Consider the following 25,022-nt stretch of genomic DNA (forward strand, 5'->3'; position numbering starts at 1 on the left):
TGCAAATTGAAGTATTTAGGGGTAAAAGGGCAGCTTTCTCTAAATGTCAGGGAAAAAACTGTGTATATATTATATAAACACACATATGCATATATGTAGGTACTATACACACACACACACACACACACACACACAAAGAGAGAGAGAGAGAGAAAGAGAGGAGGGAAAGGAGGGAGGGACGGAGAAGACATAAAATGTTGTCCCCCTAAAGTATAATACTAAGCAAAATAAGTCAGAGAAAGACAAATACTGTATGATCTCCCTCATGTGCAATTTAAGAAACAAAACAAATGATCAAAGGAAAAGAGAGAGAGAGAGAGAGAGAGAGAGAGAGAGAGAGAGAGAGAGAAATCAAAAAACAGACTCAACTATAGAGAACAAACTGATGGTGTCCAGAGGGGAGGTGGGTGGAGGGATAAGGGAATGGGGAATGGGGATTAAAGAGCACATCAGGATGAAAAAAAAAATGGGGTCCCCTCGGACTGTCTAAAAGAACTCAGGACTTTCTCAGTTATCAATAGTAAAACCCAATTTGAACTCTCTTCAGCGAAATGGAAGTGCAACGGTTCACAAAATTTAAGGAAGGCTTGGACACCCTAACTGGGGAAGGGCAGGAGCGTGGCTGGTATCAGAAACAGCTGGGACCGGCTACTCCAAGTCCACCAGCGCTCTCTTCTCCTTCTTCCTCTTCCCCACCCCCCGCCTCCCCCTGCACAGCAGCCCACTCCTCAGGGCAGCTCTGGGTCCTTTATCAGGCAGCAGAAGGCTGGGGCAAGAGCCAGGGTCCCCACAGCTGGGCCTCAGGGAAGGCCCAGGGAAATGAAGGGAGCCAGCGGCACGGTCCTTGCAGAAAGATGCACTGGTCCACAGTGGACTCGGGGTGGCATCTGGGGTTGTGTCCTATAGCCCTAGACCCTCCACGCAAGAGGGAGGCCATACACTGCTGCTGGGCGTACTCTGTGCTGCCCCCAGACCCTTGGCTCTTGTTTGAGAGGTGGGCCCTCAGCTAGAACATGTAAAGAGCATTCCCACATGCCGTGGCTCCTTGGATCTTGACACAGCCGTGTTTCCTCTAGCTCCTTCTGCAGAGGAGGGACCGTCATGTTAGCCGACTGGCCCAAGGGCATGCATGCTGCTCTCTGAGGCAGAAGACCCAGGGCTCTTAGATATACCCTATATCACACTACGCCAACAGGACTCCCCCCCAGGGCCGCGGTGAATTTTCTGGATGCCGCTTTCATGGACACCTAGGGCAAGAACTTTACGATCCAGGGCTCAGGGTTCTGTGGTGAGGCACAGACTGTTCTCAGGGGACTTCAGTTTGTTTTGCAGAAATCATGGAACCACAAAGTGTCAGCACGGGGGGCACCCTGGATCTTGTCCAGACAGTCCTCTCTTTTTAGATGAGGACACTGCAGGGCATGGCTTCTAATGGAGGAGTCTTGGCCACTTTGCTAAGGTTTGAGGAGGGAAATGAGGCAACTTGGGAAACTGATTTACAGTGTCCCCCATGCTGCCCAGTACTCCCCGGTCTGACGACTTTGGGAAATCCAGTAACGGTAATAGCTCAGATTTACCTGGCCCTTGCCTCCCCTGCCTATGCAGAACCATGGCCCCTCCCTCTTATCTTGCCAAGGTTTCTGGGAGCATTGAGGAATCTCTCCCATGTGACCAGGAGCAGCTGTGCCACCTCCCCCACGGGACACTCTGACCCGACATAGAGCCCCAGGGTGGTGTGTGGAGAAGGGACCCAGGTGACATGGCTTCCCTTTATGTCATCACTTCGTGAACAGGGCCCTCAAGCATAGCCTGCAGTGGGGAAACTGGCAGCTTATACTTCCTGCCTGTCTTGCCTCAGGAGCTAGACATGTGTCCAGGAGTAGGGAAGACACAGATTCCAAAAATCACCACCACACTGTCCTCAGGAGTGCCCTCCCTTCTAAAGACCCATGGCTTCATTGCAGGCTCACCTCTGATGAGCCTGCCTACTTTTTCCCCAGGATAAAGTCTGCAAACAGACTCAATGGGCTTACTGTAGGCTCCACCACCTTGCCGAGCACGGTGGCACACGCTGGGAACGCCCACGGCAGGCAGTCTGACATCAGGGGCTCTGGGCTTGACTCCCATGGATCCTCACTTTTGGAAGCAATCAGGCTGTGAACTGTCATGGTGCCTTTCCCTGGCTCCCCAGAGCGAGACCAGCCAGTTTTGAGGCCAGCTGGATTTAAAAAAAATTTTGTTTTCAATGTTTATTTTTGAGAGAGAGAGAGAGACAGAGCATGAACAAGAGAGGGAGAGCAGAGAGAGACAGAGAGACACAGAAGAGCTCCAGGCTCTGCCCCTGTCAGCACAGAGCCTGATGCGGGGCTCGAACTCACAAACCGCGAGATCATGACCCGAGCGAAAGTCGGACGCTTAACTGACTGAGCCACCCGGGTGCCCCGAGGCCAGCTGGATTTTTCATATCCCTCCTCCAAGAGACAAAGTCCTGGTCCAAGGCAGAGAGAGCTGCCCTATGTGAAGTCCATGGATTCCCCACACTGAGGATTTTCTCTGTGTGTTGCCATGCAAGGGATTGCCAGATGTACTACGGATTAAAAAGCAAGTGAGGAATAATATGTGAATTCTGCCATCGTTTGTATAATAGGAGGAATGTGTACATTGTACATTTATATTTTCCAAAAGAAATAAGGATACACCAAAAGCTAATAAAATGTTGCAGATGTTGCCTAGAGGAGGTGGGAGGGAATAGAGATGGAAAGTAAACTTCTCTGAATACACCTTGTTTTACAATGTTGACTTTGGAATTTGGTAAATATTTACATAACTTTAAAACATTAAATCTAGGGGCGCCTGGGTGGCTCAGTCAGTTAACTGTCCGACTCTTGATTTCAGCTCAGGTCACCATCTCATGGTTGGTGAGATAGAGTCCCGCCTCGGGCTCTGCACTGACAGCGTGGAGCCTGCTTGGAGTCTCTCTCTCCCTCTCTCTCTCTGCCCGTCCTCCACTCACATACTCTTTCTCTCTCAAAATAAATAAATAACCATTAAAAGAAAACACTAAATCTAACAGGAAAAAAAAAAGTCGCTAAAAATCAAAAGCAAACTGAAACAAATTTATGCAATTCCACTCCATTGTGGCATTACCACAGGAGAAAAATTATTTCAGTTAACCTTACAGTCATTACTTTGTATAGCCCACTAGGAAGATAGCCCAATAAAGGCAAAAGAACGACAGTTGAGCCTTGAACAACACAGGGGTTAGTGATGTAGTGCATCAACATGCAAAGGCAAAGGGACTGCAAAGATACAAGGATACAAGATGACAGTATGAGGGTGACTGTAGGGACAGTGACCGCAAAAGTAGCAGGCCAGACAGAAAGCCTTGTATGATAGAAATACAACTTAGGTAAATGCTGCAAAGGCTGAGTAGCCTCTTAAGGTTGACGTGTGTCTGGTAACAATTCCTTCCCCCTTAGCCCAGGCATTATTAATTCAGGGAGATTACATCCACAAACCCAAACCTAACATTCAAAGTCTCATGTTCTGGGATGGGCCTGGGTGGCTCAGTGGGTTAAGTGTTCAACTTCAGCTCGGGTCATGATCTCATGGCTCGTCGGTTCAAGCCCCACATTAGGCTCTGTGCTGACAACCCAGAGCCTGGAGCCTGCTTCGGATTCTGTGACTCCCTCTCTCTCTGCCCCTTCCCCCTCACGTTCTGTCTCTCTCACTCTCAAAAAATGAATAAATTTACAAAAAGAAAAAAAGAAAAAAAAATCTTATGTTCTTATAAGGATTCTATCTGCCGAGAAGCTGCACCATCCAGGAGACCAATCCCTGATCCCTAAGTAACTCCAATGTTTTCCTTTTCCCTTTTTTTTTTTAGGTTTATTTTTCAGAGAGAGAGAAAGAGAGAGAGAGAGAGCATGAGCACGAGCAGGGGAGGGGCAGAGAGAGGGAGAGAGAGAGAATCCCAAGCAGGCTCTGCACTATCAGCACAGAGCCCAATGTGGGGGCTCAGACTCACCAACTGCGAGATCATGATCTGAGCAGAAATCAAGAGTCGGATGCTTAACCGACTGAGCCACCCAGGCACCCCTCTTTTCCCCTTTAAAAAATGTTTCTCTTCATTGTTCATTTTGTATAAAAACTTGCCACTTTCTCACATGCCTCACCATTCTCTGCACTCTTGAGAATGGAGACCGGCTGCTTTATGAAGTGTTAAATAAAGGCCGGATGGGCTAAACTGTCTTCATTTTAACACCACATACGTGTGAAAATGGAGCATCTGGTAAACCAGGCGACAAGTAACTCATGGTATCACTTTCGTTTCCTCATGCCGTTCCTTTGTCTCCGAAAGGACAAGCTACGGGACCCAACTCAGACGGCGACACACGGACAAGAATTGTGTCAGTGCTCAGCTGTGTACACATCTGTCAGGACTGTCCCTGAAACGGATGTATTGAAGTCACCGAGTCTGAGCCCTGATTTAGCTCTTTTCTCTAGCTTGGGAAGTGTCCAGCTCTTTGAAGGGACGGAAGCAAACCCGGTCTGAGCAAGAATACCAACTGGTCACCAATTTCATGAGAGGACAGAATTGCTGTCCCGAAAGTGCAGAGGTTATAAAATAACAGAGGCTATTCATGCTAATGAAATTCTGAGCTTATGCTCAAAGATGCAGATCACCCCATGGTATAATAAAAAATTTGTCTGGTCTCAACCTGGGTTCCTGGCAGATCCTCAGAAACTTTTGAAACTCCTAAGTGACAGGAATCTTCGTTACGTTAATGAGATGACCCTTGATGGGTCTCTGGATAGCTTCAGGATGGGGGCTGGTCAGCAGAAAGATAAACCAGTTGATTAGAAATTTGGGGCTTTGAGTCGCAGGTTATGAAGCCAGTCCTCCCAACCTCAGGAGAGAGGAGGGTGATTGGGAGATGGACTTCACCCATACGGCCAGTGATTTAATCAATCATTCTTACGTAATGAAACTCCAGGAAGAACCCAGAACACTGAAGCTCCGTGGAGATTCCTCATTGGTTAGCACATTGCTGTGCCACAAAAATAATGTACCTGACTCTGGGGAGAGAGGGCATGGAAGGGCCATGTCCAGGACTTTCCCAGACCTCACCCTATGTGTATTTTATAATAAAACCGTAGGGATGCCTGGGTGCCCCTGACTGAGGCAAACTGGGTGGCTCAGTCAATTAAGTGTCCGACTTCGGCTCAGGTCATGATCTCATGGTTCACAAGTTCGAGCCCCGCATCAGGCTCTGTGCTGACAGCTCAGAGCCTGGAATCTGCTTTGGATTCTGTCTCTCTCTCTCTCTCTCTCTCTCTCTCTCTCTCTCTCTCTGCCCTTCCCTAGCTCTCTCTCTCTCTCTCTCTCAGAAAAATCATAATAAAACTGGAATTGTAAGTTTCCTGAGTTCTGTCATTCTAGTGAATTATCAAGGTTATGGGAACCCCTGAATTTGTAGCCAATCAGTCAGAAGTGTGGGTGGCTGAGAACCTCTGGCACTTGAGGCTGGCATCAGAAGTAAAGGTAGTCTTATAGTCTTTTAAGGTTTCTGGATCCAATTCCAACATGGCAAGGGGGGGATCCCCTCCCCCCTCTTCCACCACAACACCAAACAATTTCCAGACACCAGCAGGGTATCAGAAAAGTCAACTTAATTCTTAACACTATCTACCCAGATGTGACATGAGATTCCACAGGCTAAAGTTTCAGTCTTACAAGACTGTTGCCCACACCCACTTCAGACACCAGTCACAAGCCCTAGGTTGTTACCTGTGCTTCTAACTAACCAGCTACAGATTGGAGGTTCCAACCACCTCCTCCTTGGGTTTGATTAATTTTCTAGGGCAGCTCACAGAACTCAGGGAAACTCTTACTCACGTTTACCACTTTACTGAAGGTTATGATAAAGAATATGAACCAACAGCCGGACGAAGGGATACAGAGGGCAAGGTCCCAAACAAAGGAGCTTCTGTCCTCATGGAGCTTGGTGCCATTTGGCTGCACATGGAAGCAATCTGGTTCCTGAAGTGTGGACACTCTCTGGAAAAAAAAAAAAAAAAAGACGAAAAGCTGCCCTCTTGGATTTATATGGAGGCTTCATTACACAGTCATGATTGACTAAGTCTTTAGCCATTGGCTGATTTTAACCTTCAGCCCCTCCCCTCTCCTGAGGTTGGGGCTGATGGGTGATGGTGGGATGGACTGAAAGTTCAAACCCTCCAATCACATAGTTGATGGTGGAAACCAGCTCCCATCCTTAGGTACTTTCCAAAAGCCACCTCATTAACAGAACAAAAGACACCCTTACTATCTTCCTCATTTTCTCAAGGAAATCACAAAGGTTTTGTGAACTGAAAGCTAGACACTGCAGAAGACCAAATATACATGAGAAATATATACATATTTGACCACAGAGGCATCTTCTGAAGTCACAACCCACTCTCAGAAAAAAAACATTTTCCAAGAAAGGGTCCTACAGCTCTCTTCCTAGGTATCAACTTTATTCTTAATATTCCACAGTCTCTTAAAAGACTCAGGAGTTTGCTGTAACTATTCTAATTATAAATCTCCAATCTTATACGATGTTTCAGCAACACATCTAATACCGCTACTCTAAGTTGCTCTACATTCCCAGAGGAAGAAAGATATATGTGTATCTGTGACATGTTCATATATCAAAGAGGCAAAACCTAGAGAAAAATAATCATTTTTCTTTTCTAAACAGAGCACTGACTTTGATATAATGTGACAACCCAAGAGTTCAGGAATTAAGTGGAAAACCTTATGAGGTTATAGGATAGCAGAAGCCAGAGAAACACGAAGACAAGGAGGCAGATTTCTTTTTTCATTTTACAGATCAGGAAACTGAGAGCCAGATTAAGAATGTGAGTCATTTGCCCATTTGCTGCTCGTTGAGAAAGTTGGGGCTGGAGCTCATCCCCTGATGTGGCCCGGCATCCCTCCTCCAGTAAGTTTGGGGATTATGATATTGAAATAACAAGTCACTGAAAACCCAAATACAAATACTTTACCTATTGGCCTTCCTAAACATTTAGAGAATCTATTAGTCAACTTACATATTAGCAATTTAATGTTGAAATTATTAGGAAAGTTTTAAAGAAAGAGAAAGTTGTGTGTACTTTACACGTAACCAGACTTGCTGCTCCCAAAAGGCCCAATTACTATCATGATCAAGTACAAACTCCTTAATCTAGCACTCAAAACTTAATATCAAATTATCAAACTAGTCTTTCAAAAAGAATCTTCACTACTCTTAAATAGGAGTCCTCAAGGGTGATCTTTCAGTAACCCTGGTCTACACCGAGAATGACCTCCTCCAGGATCTCCCCCAGTCCTGCCTCCTTTTGCCCCTCCTGCCCCTTTCCTTGGCTTTGGAGTTTGTCCCCACCTCACCTTCACCCCACCCCAACTAGGCCGTAGGCCACACCTGAGTGGAGGAAAAGACCCCTGAGCATATAGCCTGTGCTGTCCACGGACACCCCAGCCCTCCTTGGCTGGGTCATGGCTAATGTGGCAGTTTAGGGGATTTGGGCAATTTGTGAGGCCCTCAGAGCTCGTTTATTCTTTGTAATAGAATTGCTCTGAGCAGATTGCCACTGTGGAAGGCAAAAGTCTAACCCAACAAAACCCTTCAACCTTGTGTACAGATGTCATGAGAAACTTCCAAAGCCACTGATTTTAAAAATGCTACTATAGCGAAGGAGAGATCCACCCCGTTTCAAGGCCCAATTCAAGCTCCACCTTCCCTTTGAAGTTTTATGAGACAGACAGGTCCATTTCCCCTCTCTCCTCCGGATCCCCTAGCAGATAATCTGAACACTAATATGGCACTTAATACATGTGTATGCCACCTTTAAATGGTTTTATATGACTGCATCTTCATCTCCCAGACAAAGCCACAAGTTTTCTTAAGGATCTGTTGGAGTTAGACAAGGTTGCAATTGGGTATAAATCCAATGGCACCCGGTATATGATGGCTGCTCAATCAACATTTCCTAATTGATGACTGAGCCACTATCACTCGCCAACTGAAAAGCTGAATGAGTGCAACATCTGTTAATTCCTGTGACGGTTAGCAGAACCTAACATTGGTCTAAAGACCCTAGAGTGAGCACCCTCTGCGTTTTAAGCGCCACAAATCGGATTCTTGTGCACACTCAAATTGGTCAAAACCATGGAAGGAATTCTGGAGGGTGAAAGCATCAGGATTTCCAAAAGATGCTATTTTTTCTTAAAGGGTCCTCAGAGAACAAACCCCGCAGAGCTTCTGTGAAAGGAAGGTAATCATGTCAATAGTTCTCTATATTTTACTTGCATTGTCAAGTGGCTTTTGAAACAACCTGGAGAGGTAGAATGGGAAGTAATATGCATCAGCGTATTACGTGTTTCTTCTTAGACGTCACTCCTTTACAAAGAGGTCTCTTCATTTATAATTCCCGAGAACTTGAGTCTCCGGAGCTCCTAGTTCCACAGATGTTGAAAGTTTCCTGGTTGACGTTCTATAATCTATCCAAACTCTTCCGTTCTTATTATAATTACCATTTGGATGTAGGTACAGCCCGCAGAACCTAGCCCTCCCACGCTCTGGGGCACCCCATACTGCCTTTCAGATCAGTTAAATCAAACCCAGAGGACTCCAAGGGTACTAACCCATCATCTTCATATGCCACATATAAGAACAGCCCTGAAGTGCCTACCGACGTGCCCTCACATTGCAGTTACTAAGCCAAAATCCTAGGGCTGCACGGCACCACAAAACTCAAACCGCACTCAGCGGGCTCGGAGCTTTCGGTTCAAACCGGAAGAGCCGGGAAGTGGAAGGAACAGGCGGCAAGCGGAAGGGAGGCGGGACAAAGGTCTCCCGGCAACGGCCCCGACGATTGGCCATCCTTCTGCAGCCTAGGCCAATGGCCAGACGCCTTGCAAACGCTTGTCGCGCCGAGTGCGGCTGCGCGGGAGATTCAAATCGTCGGCGGTTCCTCGCTGGGGGAGCGGCTGCGCTGCTGCTGGTCCGCGTCCTCTAGACATGGATAGCCCGGAAAATGTTTTTCAGTAAGTGTCGATCTGGTGGCATGGGAGCGAGGCGGGGGCGCAGTCCCCGGCTGCGGACCAAGGAGGGGGCTGCGGAACCTAGGATTCGGTGTCTGCAGGTCCTCGGCCCGGAGACCGTAGTCCTGCCTCCTTTTGCCCCTCCCGCCCCTTTCCTGGGCTGTAGTTTGTCACCTCCCCGCCCTCACTCCCACCCAGCTAGGCTGTGGGCCACTCGTGGTCGTGGAAAGGACCCCGGGGGGTGTAGCTGGAGGTGTCCGCTGAGACCCCGGTCCCTGTCCTCCGAACTGCGGCCACGGCGGCACTTTAGGGGGGATTTGGCCAGCTCGGGAGACCCTCGGAGTTCTCGGTGACTGTTCTCGGAGTTCTCGGGGACCGCTCTGGGCAGATGGCCGCGGTGGGAGAAAAAAGTCTGACCCAACGAAAACCCTAAAGCTTGCGTGTAGGTTTCATGAGCTTTCAAAGCCACCTAATTTAAAATATTCTACAGCAGGGGAAGAACTTAAAATAACTCTTACCCATAATCCCACAATCAATTTGAAAAAAGTCTTTGAATAACGTGAACCTAAAAAAAAAAAAAAAAAAAAGCTATGCTTGTTGTCATTTGTGTCAAACAGCTAACCCTTTTTTTTTTTAATCCCCCCACCTTTGCTTTATGACTTTAGGTGATTTATCTACATTGTTTCAAAAGCATTTTAAAACAGTCAAGTCCTATGTGACAGGAAGTAAAACTGGTTAGTTTTATCAGCCCCAGGATAATTTACTCTTGGGGATCAGAAGGCCCAGACCATTAAGTAAAACCAGGACAGAAATCTACTTTAAGATGTTTTCTTCATGCTTCAACCTAGCCAGCAAGCTCTTTCACTTCTAGAAGCTTGTTTTCCCCATTTTAAAAGGGAAATCGGGTATTTCTGACCTTGTTTTGGCTTTGCAAAGACCAATTTGCTCCAGCAAACTGGATGTTTTTGGTATCAATTTACAGTGTATTTTAGGTCATTTTACTAGCGAAATGTGGTTGGTATTGGAATGTGAAATGTTTGTTTGGAGCAGGCTATTATTAACATAAAATTTGGGAGAAATGTGCTCATCTAGGAGGCGTGAGAAGGAGATTAAAATTTAGAAGTAATTTTTAATTTTTAAAAATAAGCAATACATTTATTTTTAAAAAAATATTTAGCAGGGCACCTGGGTGTCTCAGTTGGTTAAGCCCGGCTCTTGGTGTATCTTAATGATAAAAAGGAGGTATGTGAAACTGAAGGGAAGAACTTTCTAGGCAAAGGGAACAACAAGTACAAAGAAGAGAAGCCTGTCTCCCTCAGGGAAAAAAAAATACTTTTATAGGGGCGCCTGGGTGGCTCAGTCGGCTAAGCATCCGGCTCTTGACCAAGGCTCAAGTCTTCAGCTCACGGTTTCGTGGGTTCGAGCCCCACATCGGGCTCGGCACTGACAGTGCAGAGCCTGCTTGGGATTCTCTGTGTTCCTCTCTCTCTGCCCCTTCCCCACTTGAGCTGTCTCTTTCTCAAAATAAACAAATAAACAAAACAAGACAAAAAAAGATTTAGAAAAGTATTCATTGAGATGTGTTATACCCGTCTACTCTCCCACCCCCATATGTAACCATTTTCCTAGTTTATTTTTCAAATGTTTCTTGGTGCAGATACATTTAAATTATAATAATACATTAGTATATCTGTATATGCATATGTGTATGTGGGTGGGTGTGTATGTATATGCATGTACATTTCCAGTCTTGATTTCACATAAAATGTAGCAGACCATGTATACACTCCTTTTTTTTTTTAACAATATCCTTGGAGATCTCTTTCTCAGCCTATTTTACAGTTGCATATTTAATCTACCATAATTGACCTAAAAAGTCCCCCATTGATGGAGACTTGATTTGTTGACAGTCTTTTACTAAATAGTGCTGCAGTGAAAAATCTTGTACGTGTGACATTTTGCACATACACAGATGTATCTGTCTCCTAGATTCCCAGTTAGTGGATTTGCTAGATCAAAAGTAAATCCGTCTGTAATTTTGGCAGACATTACCAGTTCCCTTGGCAGGGATGAAGAGCACTCCCACCTGCAAGCAAGCCCCCTTGCTTCATCTATTCACTGTTGCACATTTTTTTAGTTTTGCCAATCTGGTAGGTGAGAAATTTGGATCCGAGTGAGGTGAATTTCTTTTATGAGGGAGGTTGAGTATTTTCCTGTGGGATGTGTTTTATTTATTTATTTTTATTGTTCCCCTCCTCCCCCCTGGTTTCTAGAAGCTTTGTTTTGTTACCCCAGTTTATCATTTTTCTTTTGATTCTGTCTGATGTTTTATTTGACATGTAGGTAGAAGTTTTTTATTTATATATAGTTTACTTTATCTAGCTTTTCTTTTGTGGCTTCTAGATGTTGAGTCCTAAGAACCATTGATTGCATTGGTATACTGAGATGATAGCTAGAAGAGAGTATTGCTTACAAATCCTTTTTTCAAAAAATCATGTAATTTCTCCAATAGAAAACCTGGGATCTTTCTTAGCTTGACCCTCTCTCACACCCAGCAAGTCTCATTGTTTCTGTCTCCAAAACACCCCAAATCCCACACTTGTACTGTTCCCACCCTGGTCCGGCTCACCACCCACTGGGATTGTAGTACCTCCCTAACTGGTTTCCCACTTCTGTTCCCATTCCACCCCTCCTTGGCCTGGAGGGGCAGAGTGGACATTTTAAAATGTAAATTACATTTTGTCACCCCCACCCTTCCAGCTCAGCACTCTTAAATAGCTGCTTGGCTGGCTCTCTGGCTGTCTGATCTAGTGTCATTCTCTCAGAGAGAATAGCCTTCCCTGACCAGTCTAAATATTCTAACTCTTATCACACTCTTACCTCTTGTCCTGTTTTGTTTTATTTTGTTCCTAAGTGCTGAATGTCACCTGGCTTTATTTTAGGTGTTTATTTGTTTACCCCCTAGGACCAAAGTGCCCTTAGAGAAGAGAACATTGCTTGGCCTAGCTGATTTTTTTTTTTTTTTTTTTTTAAAGCTTGTGGTTGGGATGCAGAAGTAGCAGCAAGCTGAGTTCTCTGGGAGCTGTAGTCGCTGATTTATGAACATTGCCATTATGTGTTCTTCATGATGGTAGTGACATTAGGCATCCGTGCCAGGAGAAGGAGACTTTTAGGGCCTGAGGATAGAGTCTGGGACCCTCTTCCAGCCATCTCTTTCACAAGGGCTACCTTCAGGGGCTTGGGTTTTGCTTTCTTCTGGAAAAACACTGGATCTGAGTTTTGTGACAACTTCCACGTGAATAATCTCTTAATTTTTAATATAGCATTTGAACTGATATTTCAGATACCAATTTTAAGGTTTGTAAATGATACATGTAAAATAAAATATATCTTTTGCTTTTAGGAATTATCCCTAATAGCTCATGTGCCTATTTTTCTCTGTTCTAGAATGTTTGAAGCCCATATGCAGAGCTACAAGGGTGATGACCCACTTGGTGAATGGGAAAGGTTAGCATTTAGTTTATTTTTTTTCCTTTAAACAAACTATATGCTGGGGCGACCGGCTATTGATTTTGGCTCAGGTCATGATCCCAGGGTCATGGGATTGATTGAGCCCCATATTGGCCTCTGTGCTGAGTGCAGAGCTTGCTTAAAGATTCCCTCTTTCTCTGGGGCACCTGAGTGGCTCAGTTGGTTAAGTATCTGGCTCTTGATTTCGGCTCAAGTCATGATCTCATAGTAGTGAGACTGATCCCCTCATGGGGCTCCTTGTTGGGTGTGGTGCCTGCTTGAGATTCTCTCTCTCTCTCTCTCTCTCCCTCTCTCCCTCTCCCTCTCCCTCTCTCTCTCCCTCTCTCCCTCTCTCCCTCTCCCCCTCCCTCTCTCTCTCTCTCCCTCTCTCCCTCTCCCTCTCCCTCTCTCTCTCCCTCTCTCCCTCTCTCTCTCTCCCCCTCCCTCTCTCTCTCTCCCTCTCCCCCTCCCTCTCTCTCTCTCTCCCTCTCTCCCCCTCTTTCTTTCCCTTCTGCCCTGCACACACACATGCACTCTCTAAAAAAAAAAAAAATGTCCCTCTTCCCAGCTCATGTTCTCTCCTTCTCTCAAATAAACGAACTATATGCTGACCTAAAAATTAATATTATCCATATTTTTCTAGTTACATACGGTGGGTAGAAGAGAATTTTCCTGAGAATAAGGAATACTTGACAACTTTATTAGAACATTTAATGAAAGAATTTTTAGATAAGAAGAAATACCACAATGACCCAAGATTCATCAGTTATTGTTTAAAATTTGTAAGTATACTTTCAGATGTATAATCAAATCTGTGATCATACTGTGTTTTTGCTTTCTCCCCCAGATTTTAAGATCATTTTAGACTGCCTTATTTTAATTCCTCTGTTTCCAATCATAAATTTTTAAAAGTTCTATGGCCAGAGACGTGTATTTTAGAACCTTTTGGCTTTTGTATTGTGGAGTCAGTCATTTAATTTTAAAACCTTCCTCTGTCTATCAAGTGGGTAGATAGAAACCACTAAATTAAAAGGTATGTTGGATGAGGGGTGTGTTTGGGGATACAAGGATAAGCAGACACTGCTAGGTACTCAGAGGGTTCCTGGGAATAAATTAAATTCATTGTGAATAATTAAGAAAATATTAACTCTCAGTAACTAAATGTAGTACTGCCCCAGGAACAGGCTGCCTCAGTTGAGGCTTTAAAAGTCTGTGTCTTTACAGTCCTGAAATAAAGACTTTGGGGGCACAAGTTCTGGCAATCATAAACGGATAGAGTTAAGATGGATTTGTTCACTAAATTACAAGGTACCAGGATTAGAGGCGCCCTGTGGTACTTGGGCAAGCTCAGATTAAGACAACTGTAATACATCGTGAGTCCTGGAACCCAGTATCCTGGGAAATTGTGTGGGTAAGGAAAAGAAGGAGCTTAATTTTTAGGTTTGCTATCAGAGAGCCACACAAGCCTGCCCCTACAGCATATCCTGAACCCTCCACGAAGAGCAAACACTGGGGGCGACTGGGTGGCTCAGTGGGTTAAGCGTCCAACTTCAGCTCGGGTCATGATCTCACAGGTCTGGAGTTCGAGCCCCGTGTCGGGCTCTGTACTGACAGCCTGGAGCCTGCTTCGGATTCTGTGTCTCCCTCGCTCTCTGCCCCTCCCCCACTCACACTTTGTCTCTCTCTCTCTCTCTCTCTCTCTCTCTCTCTCTCTCTTTCTTAAAAATGAGTAAAATGAGTGAACATTGAAGGGAGCCGGGCTCCGGGCCCTACCTAGACCGGCAGTTCCTTCGTTCTTGTATCTGTTTGCTTTGGGTTTCTGTAGGCCGAGTACAACAGTGATCTTCATCAGTTTTTTGAGTTTCTGTACAACCATGGGATCGGAACCACGTCATCCCCTCTGTACGTAGCCTGGGCTGGGCATCTGGAAGGCCAGGGAGAGCTGCAGCATGCCAGTGCCATTTTTCGGAGAGGGCTTCAACACCAGGCTGAACCAAGAGAGCAGCTGCAACAACACTACAGGTAGTTTGAAAATAAAACTGCAGAGTGTCCCCTGCTTTGAAGTGTAATGTTGGCTCTTAAAAATTTTTATTGCTTTGTTTGTACAGGGAAATCTTTCTCATTGTGAAAATGTGGATAATACACGATAGTATAAAGGAAAGGAAATTGCCCAGAAATATTACTGGCAACACTTTGGTGCGTTGCCTCCCAGTACCTTTTCCTACCCCTGTGTGCGTGTCCTTGTATTTGTATATTTTAACAGTAAATCGTATTGTTATGTCTGTTATGTATACTGGCCTTGATACTGCTCTTAAGAAATTATGGACTTTTATAGCACAACTTATAAAGCAGTTGTGAAATCTGTCCCAGAGTTATGTCATAATTTAACTGTTCTCCAAATGAACATTTAAGGTGTTTTCAACATTTTGATTTTTGTCAAGAACAACATAATGAGTATCTTAATGAATAACTATTTTTCACAACTTTTTTTTTCTATGAGTAAATATACCTCGTTTAGAAATGCTGACAATACAGAAAACTAAAGAAGCAGAAGAAACCTGGCATTTTAGTTGACATGTTGTTCCCCTCTCGTTATAGGATTTACAGGCATGCTTTACATATATCTGCAGCTTCGTGTCAAGGTCTTTTTCCTTTATCATAGAGTTAGCTCCCAATAGGTTGCCTATTTTTATCTCTTTCCTCCTGATAGAGTCTCAGAATTGAAATTATATAGTCAAAGGGTGAATGAAGAGTTTTGAAGCTTTGTGGTACATATAAGCACAGTCCCTGCTCAAAAGGTTATACCAGCTGGCCCCTCTCCAGAAGCATCTGAGATCACTTATCTCATTGTACCCCTTGCCAGACTTAATACACTCATTGTTTCAACTTTGCTATAGCACTCATGTTCTTTTTAAACTTTATAAGGAGAATTTTCAAGCATGCATTTTAAAAAAAATATAATGAGCCTCCCCTTTGTCTGTCATGTACTTTTAGTATTTATTAACGTTTGATCATGTTTTTTCTATGCTGAAGAATTTAAAGCAAATCCAAGACAGCAAAATATTTTATTCCAAATACATAAACATCTCTAGAAAGTGATTTTTTGTGCAGAAGCTTAGGCCATTTTCACACCTAATAAATTTTAACTGTTAATTCCTTAATATCCGTAATTTTCAGTTATTCCTCATAATGTAAAACATTGTGAGTTGCTTTTTTGTTTGTTTGCTTGCTTGCTTGCTTTGTTAACCAGTGGTTTGTTTGAATTAAGAGTCACAAGATTTGGCATTTGGTTGTACATCTCTTATTCTCTTTATACTCTAGATTCTTGTTGATATCACCCAAAAATGTCAGGTTTAGAAGTTGCGTTTTACTCAACAGGTGATTTGGTGTGCAAAGTTGCCATGAAATGATATATTCTAAAACTTCTCACAGCATGAACAATAATATATCTGCCATTTGGAGTGGTGGTCTAAGTTTTAGACTTCTTTCTTCTTAACATTATATTCATTATGGTCCAGATGTGTAGAATGCCTAAGATAAGGAGTTCAGACACCCCATGTTGTAACATTTGCAGACGATACACAGAGAAAGAGGGTACATTTATTATATAAGTTTGAGAAATACGGACATAAACTAAACAGAAGGGGGAATTTTTCTAATACAATAATTGGGTATGAAGGAAATCCCAGAATTTTTTTTTTTAATTTTGAAGCAATTCTAAAAGTCAACTTTACATTCTCTCTCAACCTCAGTCTTTACTAGCTTATGATAAGCTGTCTTGATTGATCTAGATTGATCTAAATAGATTGATTTAGTTTTCACTGTAAGCTTATAATCTGTGTTGATGCCTTTACTCCTGCCACTTAGGTTATTTCAGGCACGCCTTGCCGAAACCCACTTGCCAACTCAAGGTAAAACAACGCTTTCTAAAAATGTCTAAATTGTTAATAATTTAGTCTGACTTGTGCTGGCTTTTTTCCCCTAAGAAAATAATTCATCCAGTATTTATTGATTGTATTGCCTTAGGTAATAGGGAAGGCACTCTGGTAATAATGCCTAGCAAATATCCCTGGAGAGTAGAGCTCTGTCTTAGCAATTTAAAAGAGCAAACCCAAAAGAAAACTTGAATTCATTCTATTTTTAGGATTTAAAAAAAAAATCAAAATTGGCCAAAAATAGAGGACAAGGCTTACTCTGGAGTCCATCTGTTCTGAATTGAATCAAATGTGTTTAATGCAACTTTTAAAGAAATGGTAGTCATATATTTTCTTAGAAATAAAGATTATGTTTCAGAAATAAGCATCAACTATCCCATCCTGTTGTTTAAATTATCTCTAGAATATTTCTCTTCTCTTCTTAAAAGTGTTTTAGTTACATTTTCTAAGACAGTGATCAATGAATTGATTTATTTCTTATGCTACTAATTGAAAGACCAGGGGAATATATTTGTAATAATTTTACTTAATGTGTTTTTATCCTTGTTTCTCTTTATTTCATCCTTCCCCCCCCCCCCCCCCCCCCCCCATAGCTAGAACCTTGGAACCTCTCCATAATGCTCAGATTTTAAATCAAATGGTGACATCAAAATCAAATCCAGGAAACAACTCAGCCTGCATTTCTAAGAATCAGGTAATAATGACATTTGTGGGTTGTGTGGAAACTGGGAATGGCATTGAATGGTCATCCAGCTCCCTTTTACATCCACTTTGACATCTCATTTGTTTGATCTTGTTCCTGTGACTCTAACCTCTCTGTCAGCCACCTGCACCTGTGGCCTGTCATCATCTACCACTGCTCACCTCAGATATCAGATTTAAATAACTTATCTGTTTATCTGACCTAGAGCCCCCCCACTTTTTCACCTTCTGTCTTTACTTCCTCCCCAGCAGCTTCTCTCCTCCTTGGTTCTACTGGTCTCCCTCACATGGGCCCATGAGCCCCTACATTAGATAATACCCACCTGGAAATTTCGGATCCCTGCTTAAAAAACTCAGGAAGTTGGGTCACCTGGGTGGCTCAGTCATTTAAGTGTCCAAGTGTCTTGGCTTCAGCTCAGGCCATGACTTCATGGTTAATGGGATCAAACCCCCATGTCAGGGGGAGCTGACAGCACAGAGCCTGCTTGGGATTCTCTCTCCCTCTCTCTGCCCTTCCCTTGCTCACATATGTTCTCTCTCTCTGTCTCAAAATAGATAAAAATAAACTTAAAAAAAAAAAAAAAAACCTCAGGAACTTGGAACAATAGTACCTATAACCTTAACCAGGGCTTTACTACTCCCCAGAAATTGTTTCCAGTTTCCTGGTTGACACTATGTTTTTTGTATTTCCTACGTGTCCCATTTCACTGTCTAATGCCACATTACAATGATGTTAAACTTCTTTTCACTTTCCTCAAACTTGGGACCTGGCTGTCTCTAACCTCTCCTTTGGGAGCTGGCAAAAATACTATTTTAATGAGACAACAAAAGCCATTAGATGACATCTTTCAGTTTTCTGCCACCAACCAGTAAATGTAACTGCATCCCTCCCTGCCATCACAGTTGGGAAAGGTGGTCTTTCACTTGTGCTTGTTGTTCTTTGTTGAGATTTTTGCCCTATTGAGATCTCTTCTGCTCAAGTCTCTGCTTCCCCAGCCTGTTTTCCAGTATCTTTCCTCTTTGTACTACAGTTTCTCTTTCAGTTTGCTGAGGACCTCCTTTAAGCTGACTCTAGCAGAAAGGCCTCTGTCCTTAGTGCATGTTACAAGTTTTATTCATATAACACATTCTTAGACGCAGAATATGCATTTCTCACTTTGATAGATACTCAAACTATCTCATTTTACATTCTACACATTTGCCAGCCTCATTGCTTCCTATTGCCCCAACTATGTGACTTTAAAAAAATTTTTTTAAACGCTCATTTATTTTTGAGAGAGAACGAGTAAGCGAGCAGGGGAGGGGCAGAGAGAGAGGAGAGACAGAATCCGAAGCGGGCTCCAAGCTCTGAGCTGTCAGCACAGAGCCCAATGCGGGACTCAAACCCATGAACTGTGAGATCATGACCTGAGCTGAAGTCAGACGCTTAGCCGACTGAGCCACCCAGGCGCCCGACTATGTAAATTTTTAGACAGCAGAGATAGGTCTTACTTATGGTCACATTTCCAGGACCTAGCTCAGTTCAGGACATGTATAAGATGTTCAATAAATATTTGTTTGGTGAATCAGTCCTAGCATTGGGAACTCCTGAGGATAGAATAGTACCAGAAGGAAATTTTTATGATTTTTGTTTCTATTAATATAGGATTTTGGAATATTAATCTAGGAACACATAGGCACTGTGGTCCAGCTCCTTGTCTGTTGATTGGAGGGAAATAAGTGCCCTTCTCTATTACCAAGTAGGAATTTTTTAAAATCATTTTCCTGTTGGACTCTTAGTTACAAAAGTTGTAAGATTTGGGGCGCCTGGGTGGCTCAGTCGGTTAAGCGTCTGACTTCAGCTCAGGTCATGATCTCACGGTCCATGGGTTCGGGCCCCGCGTCGGGCTCTGTGCTGACCTCTCAGAGCCTGGAGCCTGTTTCGGATTCTGTGTCTCCCTCTCTCTCTGACCCTCCCCCATTCATGCTCTGTCTCTGTCTCAAAAACAAATAAACGTTAAAAAATTTAAAAAAAAAAAAAAAAGAAAAAAAAGTTGTAAGATTAATAATAATTGATTATGATTGAATTAATTATAATTTTAAAGAACATATATAAATCTAGTTACAGAACCCCTCTAACACTTTCTTATTGTTTTGTGAAATAATTTGGATGGCCGTTTCTTTTCAGATAAGTGAATGCTGATGTTCCCTTTCTGTCTTTTTAGGGTTCAGAAGTTTCTGGGGTGATTTCTTCAGCTTGCGATAAAGAGTCGAAAATGCAAGTATCATCAGTGCAATAATCTATTAATTAGTGTCATTCGAGAGCTGTTTTAGTACACTGTTGTAAATAATACATTTTTCCCCATTGTAGGGAGCAAAGGGTGATCATGATTTCCAAATCAGGATATTCTGCACAACCGTCTGTAGCAGCCAAAGCTGATGTTCAGCAGGTTGTTATGTATTGCAAGGAGAAGCTTATTCGTGGAGAATCCGAATTTTCCTTTGAAGAGCTGAGAGCCCAGAAATACAATCAACGGAGAAAGCATGAACAATGGGGTACTGGCAGTCTTGTGATCTGAGATACTCTAGTCACTTAAAATAATAACCTTGAGTAATTCCCTTTTTAAACAGGTAATTGACTATGCCGAAAGAATCTGCAAAGAAGTCTCTAGCTCATGTATCTGAAGCCTAGAAATCTTTATTAAATGCAATCATTGAATGAAAAACATTCAGCAAAGAGCACGCACATACCTCAGACCTTTCCTGAAAAGTGTAGCGGCCGCATTTGTCCAGGGGACTACACTGATGTCTTGACAGCAAAGCTCAGAGTTGATATAGCACTAATGTAGATTAAAGAGATATACCAACATTGCCTTCGTTTCAGTGATATTTTAAGCTTTTAAATATTATCTGAATGGATTTGAACTTCTGTATACAGCAATTTTAAACCTGTAGGTCAGTTATCTGTACTGTGAAAGGATTAGGTTAGGAACTGGAATTGAGAAGAGATTTTCTAAAATCTGCAAGAACAACAAAGAAGACATTCAGAAAGAGCCCTCTGATCAAAGTGCCACGTTATTTATGGCTGCGTAGTAGGTCAAGTTTTGTGGCTCACAGAGAAAACCATGAGTGTTAACACCAAAGTTTGTGCTTGTCTTTGCTGTAACAACGTGAACTTTAGAGAGGAAAGTGGAACTGTGTTCCACTCAGGGCTTTTATACCATCTAAGTCATGTGGACGAGAGCTGCTCTGTGTTGGCTTTTTTGTTTATCATTTCTCATTTGTTCAACAACTGAGAGAACAGGCAGTTAACACTCAGGGAGGACCCGTTTTGTGCCACGCACGGATGCATTTTTCTTTCACACACTATGACATAAAGTCTTAGCCAAAGGATCTGATTTGAATGTGATATGGTTATGTTAATTGCCTTTGCAAGTGAGACTTACTGCAGTACATGTGAGGCACTGAACTTTCAGGGTACCAGACTCCTCCTCCTCAGAAAGCACTGGAGATTTAGATCTTTTATCTGCTCCACTTCCAAATGATATGTAGAATCATGACTTTTATAAAAAGTGATTATTATCATTGTGCTATTATCAAATATTTTTTATTGGTCAACATTGTAAATTTGTACCTTACAAGCCCTGAAATGAAAAATAACCATCCCAAAGGCAGGTAAAAATTATAATTAAAAGGTAATACACCTTTCAGTGCTAATAACCTAATATACATGGAAAAGACTAGTAAAAAAAAAATTGCCATCTTAAAAATAACCCTTCACTCATTTTTTGTGTATTCCTGTGATGACTTGCATGGAAACCATTTTTTCTTTCCTAAAGTAAATGAAGACAGACATTATATGAAAAGAAAAGAAGCAAATGCTTTTGAAGAACAACTATTAAAACAGAAAATGGATGAACTTCATAAGAAGTTGCATCAGGTGGTGGAGACGTCCCAGGAGAACCTGCCTGCTTTTCAGGAAAGGTCTGAGGTATGTGTGTGCTCTTTGCTGAATGTTTTTCATTCAGCAACCAGTAACACTGATTTCTGTTTTTACTTGCTCCTTTCTGTGCTATATTTTTAGAGTTAATTCTGATGTTAATTTAGAGACTAGCTTTCCAAATTTTTACGATTGGACACAGAAAGGTATTCAAAATGTAAAATGAGAAAAGGAAGTTACAAAGAGTATGTTTTTATATGTGTGTATGTACATACTTATGTGTTTATGCATTCATATATGTAGTCTTTTTTGGATTTTTTAATACAGTGACATAATTATATGATGAGAATATGAATTTAATAATTTAATTAATTAATTGTCTAGTTGTATTTTGCTTGCCATTGTTTCATGTTGGAAGCGGGGAGAGGTGATGAGTGTGTTAGAGTCACATGATTTTCTTAAAATTACTAAGGAATGGGGTTGATTGAGAATAAATTTAAGCTACATAATGGCTGCTTAAGTGATCACATAGTATATGTCTGCCTATGATATAGGATACAATGAAGATAAACCCCTGAATTTTTTTTTAGAGTTTTTCTTTTTATTTAAGAGCTTTATAGGGGTATAAATGACATATAATATATTACACATATTAAAAGTGTAAAATTTGCTAAGTTTTGACATGTATGTACACCAATAGAACTATCATCACAATCAAGATAGTGAACATATACATCACACCAAAAGTTTTCTTGCCCCTTTGTTCTTACAAAGTCATGCTACATTTGCCTTGCTTCCTGATGTATTCCAGGCATACAACCTTTCTTCTTTTTTGTTCCTTTTTTTTGTTTTGTTGTGTTTTGAATATAGTTCACACACAATGTTACATTAGTTCCAGGTGTGCAACGTAGTGATTCAACTTCTCTGTGTGTTATGCTGTGTTCACCACAAGTGTAGCTACTATCTTTCACCGTAGGATGCTGTTAAAATGCCATTACCTCTACTGTACCTTTTATTCCTGTGGCTTATTCATTCCATAACTGAAAGTCTGTATCTCCCACTCCCCTTCACTCATTTTGCCTATCCCCTTACCTCCCTCCCCTTTGGCAGCCATAAGTTTTGTTCTCTGTATTTATAGGTCTGATTCTGCTTTTTGTTTGTTTACTCCTTTGTTTTGGTTTTTTACTTCTACATATGAGTGAAATCATACGGTGTTTGCCTTTCTCTGTCTGATTTATCTCAGTACAATACCTTCTAGGTTCATCCTTTTTTTGTGGTGGCATAGTATTTCATTGTGTGTATATGTGGAATGTTATATACATACATATATACACACACACATGCTACGTCTTCCTTATCTGTTCATCTACCAAGGGACACTTAGGTTGTTTCCATATCTTGGCTGTTATAAATAATGCTGCAGTAAACATAGGGGTGTATATATCTTTTCAAATTACTGTCTTGTTTTCTTTGGATAAATATCCAGTAGTGAGATTACTGACCTATGTGGTATTTCTATTTTTAATTTTTTGAGGAACCACCATACCGTTTTCCACAGTGGCTGCACCCATTTACATTCCCACCAGCAGTGCACGAGGGTTCCACATCCTCTCCAACTCTTGCTATTTCCTGACATTTTTTCAATTTAATGTAATTTAACTTATTTTTTTTAAAGTTCATTTTTTTTGAGAGAGAGAGAGAGAGCGGGACAGAGAGAGAGAATCTCAAGCAGACTCCACACTGGCAGTGCAGAGCCCAACATGGGGCTTGAACTCATGAACCCTTGAGATCATGGCCTGAGCAGAAACCAAGAGTCGGACATTTAACTGATTGAGTCACCCAGGCACCCCTCCTGACTTTTTTATTTTAGCCATTCTGACAGGTGTGAGGGTGATATCTCATTGTGGTTTTGATTTGCCTTTCCCTGATGATGAGTGGTGTTGAGCATCTTTTCATTTGTCTTTTGGCCATCTCAATGTCTTTTTTTGGAAAAAATGTCTAGTCAGGTCCTATACCCATGTTTGGTTGTTGTGGTTTCTTTTTTTTTTTTTTTTTTTGGTGTTGAGTTGTGCTCTTTATTTATTTTGGATACTAACCCCTTATTGGATATGTCATTTGCAAATATCTTCTCCCAGTAAGTTGCCTTTTTGTTTTGTTACAGTTTTGGGTTTTTGTTTTTGTTTTTTCTTGGGTTTTTGTGTTTTTTTTTTTTTTTTTATGTGAAAGATTTTTACTTTAATGTTGTCCCAATAGTTTATTTTTGCTTTTGTTTCCCTTGCCTCAGGAGACATATTAGAGAAATAATGCTATGACCAGTGTCAGAGAAATTACTGTTTGTTCCATTCTAGGATTTTTATGGTTTCAGGTCTCACATTTAGGTCTTTAATCCATTTTGAGTCTACTTTTATGGATGGTGTGAGAAAGTGGTCTGGTTTCATTCTAGTAACACTTTAATTTCTTACATATTTTGAAAATTATAAAAATGCATGACTATGATTTTATAAAAGCAAAGATGTTATATATGTGGATGTGCATGTGTGTGTATAGTTACACGTATATAAATGAATGGTCACTAACTATGTAGTTTGCATTTTTCCAGAACTTTACTATGCACGAACACATAAATATGTATACAATTGACATATACAGGCTTATACAGTAAGCCTGTATAAGGCTTACTTTGTGCTTTTTCTTCCTAACCCACCTTTCAGATCTTTCCTTGTTATTACATAGAGATCCAACTGATTTTAATAGCATCACAGTCTACTCTCATACCTTTTAGGAAAGGCATGTGTCATGTGGAAACTATTATAAACCATGCTGCAGTGAGCATTCTTGTACATATGAGATTATTACTCTAGGAAAGACACAGAAAAGTAGAATTGCTGCTGAAGTTTGTGCACCTAAAATACTGCCCATCTGTCCTCCAAAAATTTACTGTTTTACACTCATAATAGTGAATAAAAGTACATGTTTTTGGTATATGCTTGGCTAACATTACCTATCGTAAATATTTTTAACCATCTGATGTGTTTATTTCTAATCACAGGTAAATTTGGACTTTTAAAAATACATTTAGTGGCTGTTTTTTTTTTCTTAAAAACTTTTAAGAATTTTTTTAAATTTGTCTTTATTTTCTTAAAATTAATTTTTTAAATTAAATTTGACTTTGTTCATTTTGCTATTGGATTGTTACATATTTTTCTTATTTGGATTTCCTTTTTTGTATAATTTGTTTTCCCTAGATAATTCCAAGAAATTGTTAAAATAATTGTTTCATTATTCTCCTGTGCTATATTTTTATGATACTTATCAGTTATTTCTCTCTAAACTCTTGGGAGAAACTAGAAATATGTTTTCATTATGTTCAAGTACATCAGGTACGCTCTTAGTTTCACTTCGCTTGGCCACATGCCTCCCAGAACCATCTGTCTATCTCTTCCACGCTGGCCTCCAAGCAGCTGTCCTCTCCTGACTCCTCTCCAGTGGTGTATCCCTGCTTATTTTCTAGTTCCTATGGCATTGTTTCCTTTTAACAGCCCCCTTTTGGTGGCACACAGTCCCTAGGAGCTTTTTTTTAAAAAAGCATATATGAGCGATTAGTTTTGTGAGATCTCTTGCTTGTACCCTCACACATGGGTGATAATTAGGCTGGATGCTATGTCCTCGAAGGGGAATCATTTTCCCTCAGAATTTTCTTAGTTCATGCTTTCAACTCCACTTTCATTTCCATTCTGAGATGTATCTATATGTCTGAACTTTTCTCCTGATCAGCCTCCTCCAACTGTTGTTTTAGGTGTTAGAATTACTTTACCAACCTTTTGGTGAGGTTTTGGAGGTAGTGGATGATAAAGCACATATTTAA

General features: G+C 41.6%; 1 protein-coding gene across 1 annotated transcript in view; it reads left to right on the forward strand.

Annotated features, from left to right (window-relative positions):
- The first annotated feature begins 8,994 nt into the window (after positions 1–8,994).
- BUB1 (BUB1 mitotic checkpoint serine/threonine kinase) overlaps positions 8,995–25,022 on the forward strand; it is a 46,407-nt gene continuing 30,379 nt past the window's right edge. The window contains exons 1-9 of the mRNA XM_047853357.1: positions 8,995–9,094; positions 12,539–12,598; positions 13,245–13,383; positions 14,427–14,623; positions 16,469–16,512; positions 17,130–17,230; positions 19,443–19,495; positions 19,589–19,773; positions 21,057–21,208. Of these exons, the coding sequence (XP_047709313.1) occupies positions 9,069–9,094; positions 12,539–12,598; positions 13,245–13,383; positions 14,427–14,623; positions 16,469–16,512; positions 17,130–17,230; positions 19,443–19,495; positions 19,589–19,773; positions 21,057–21,208 (957 nt within the window). The 5' untranslated portion in view covers positions 8,995–9,068. The remainder of the gene's footprint in view (positions 9,095–12,538; positions 12,599–13,244; positions 13,384–14,426; positions 14,624–16,468; positions 16,513–17,129; positions 17,231–19,442; positions 19,496–19,588; positions 19,774–21,056; positions 21,209–25,022) is intronic.

The sequence above is a fragment of the Prionailurus viverrinus genome, chromosome A3 (genome assembly GCF_022837055.1).
Source record: "Prionailurus viverrinus isolate Anna chromosome A3, UM_Priviv_1.0, whole genome shotgun sequence".
Lineage (NCBI taxonomy): Eukaryota > Metazoa > Chordata > Mammalia > Carnivora > Felidae > Prionailurus > Prionailurus viverrinus.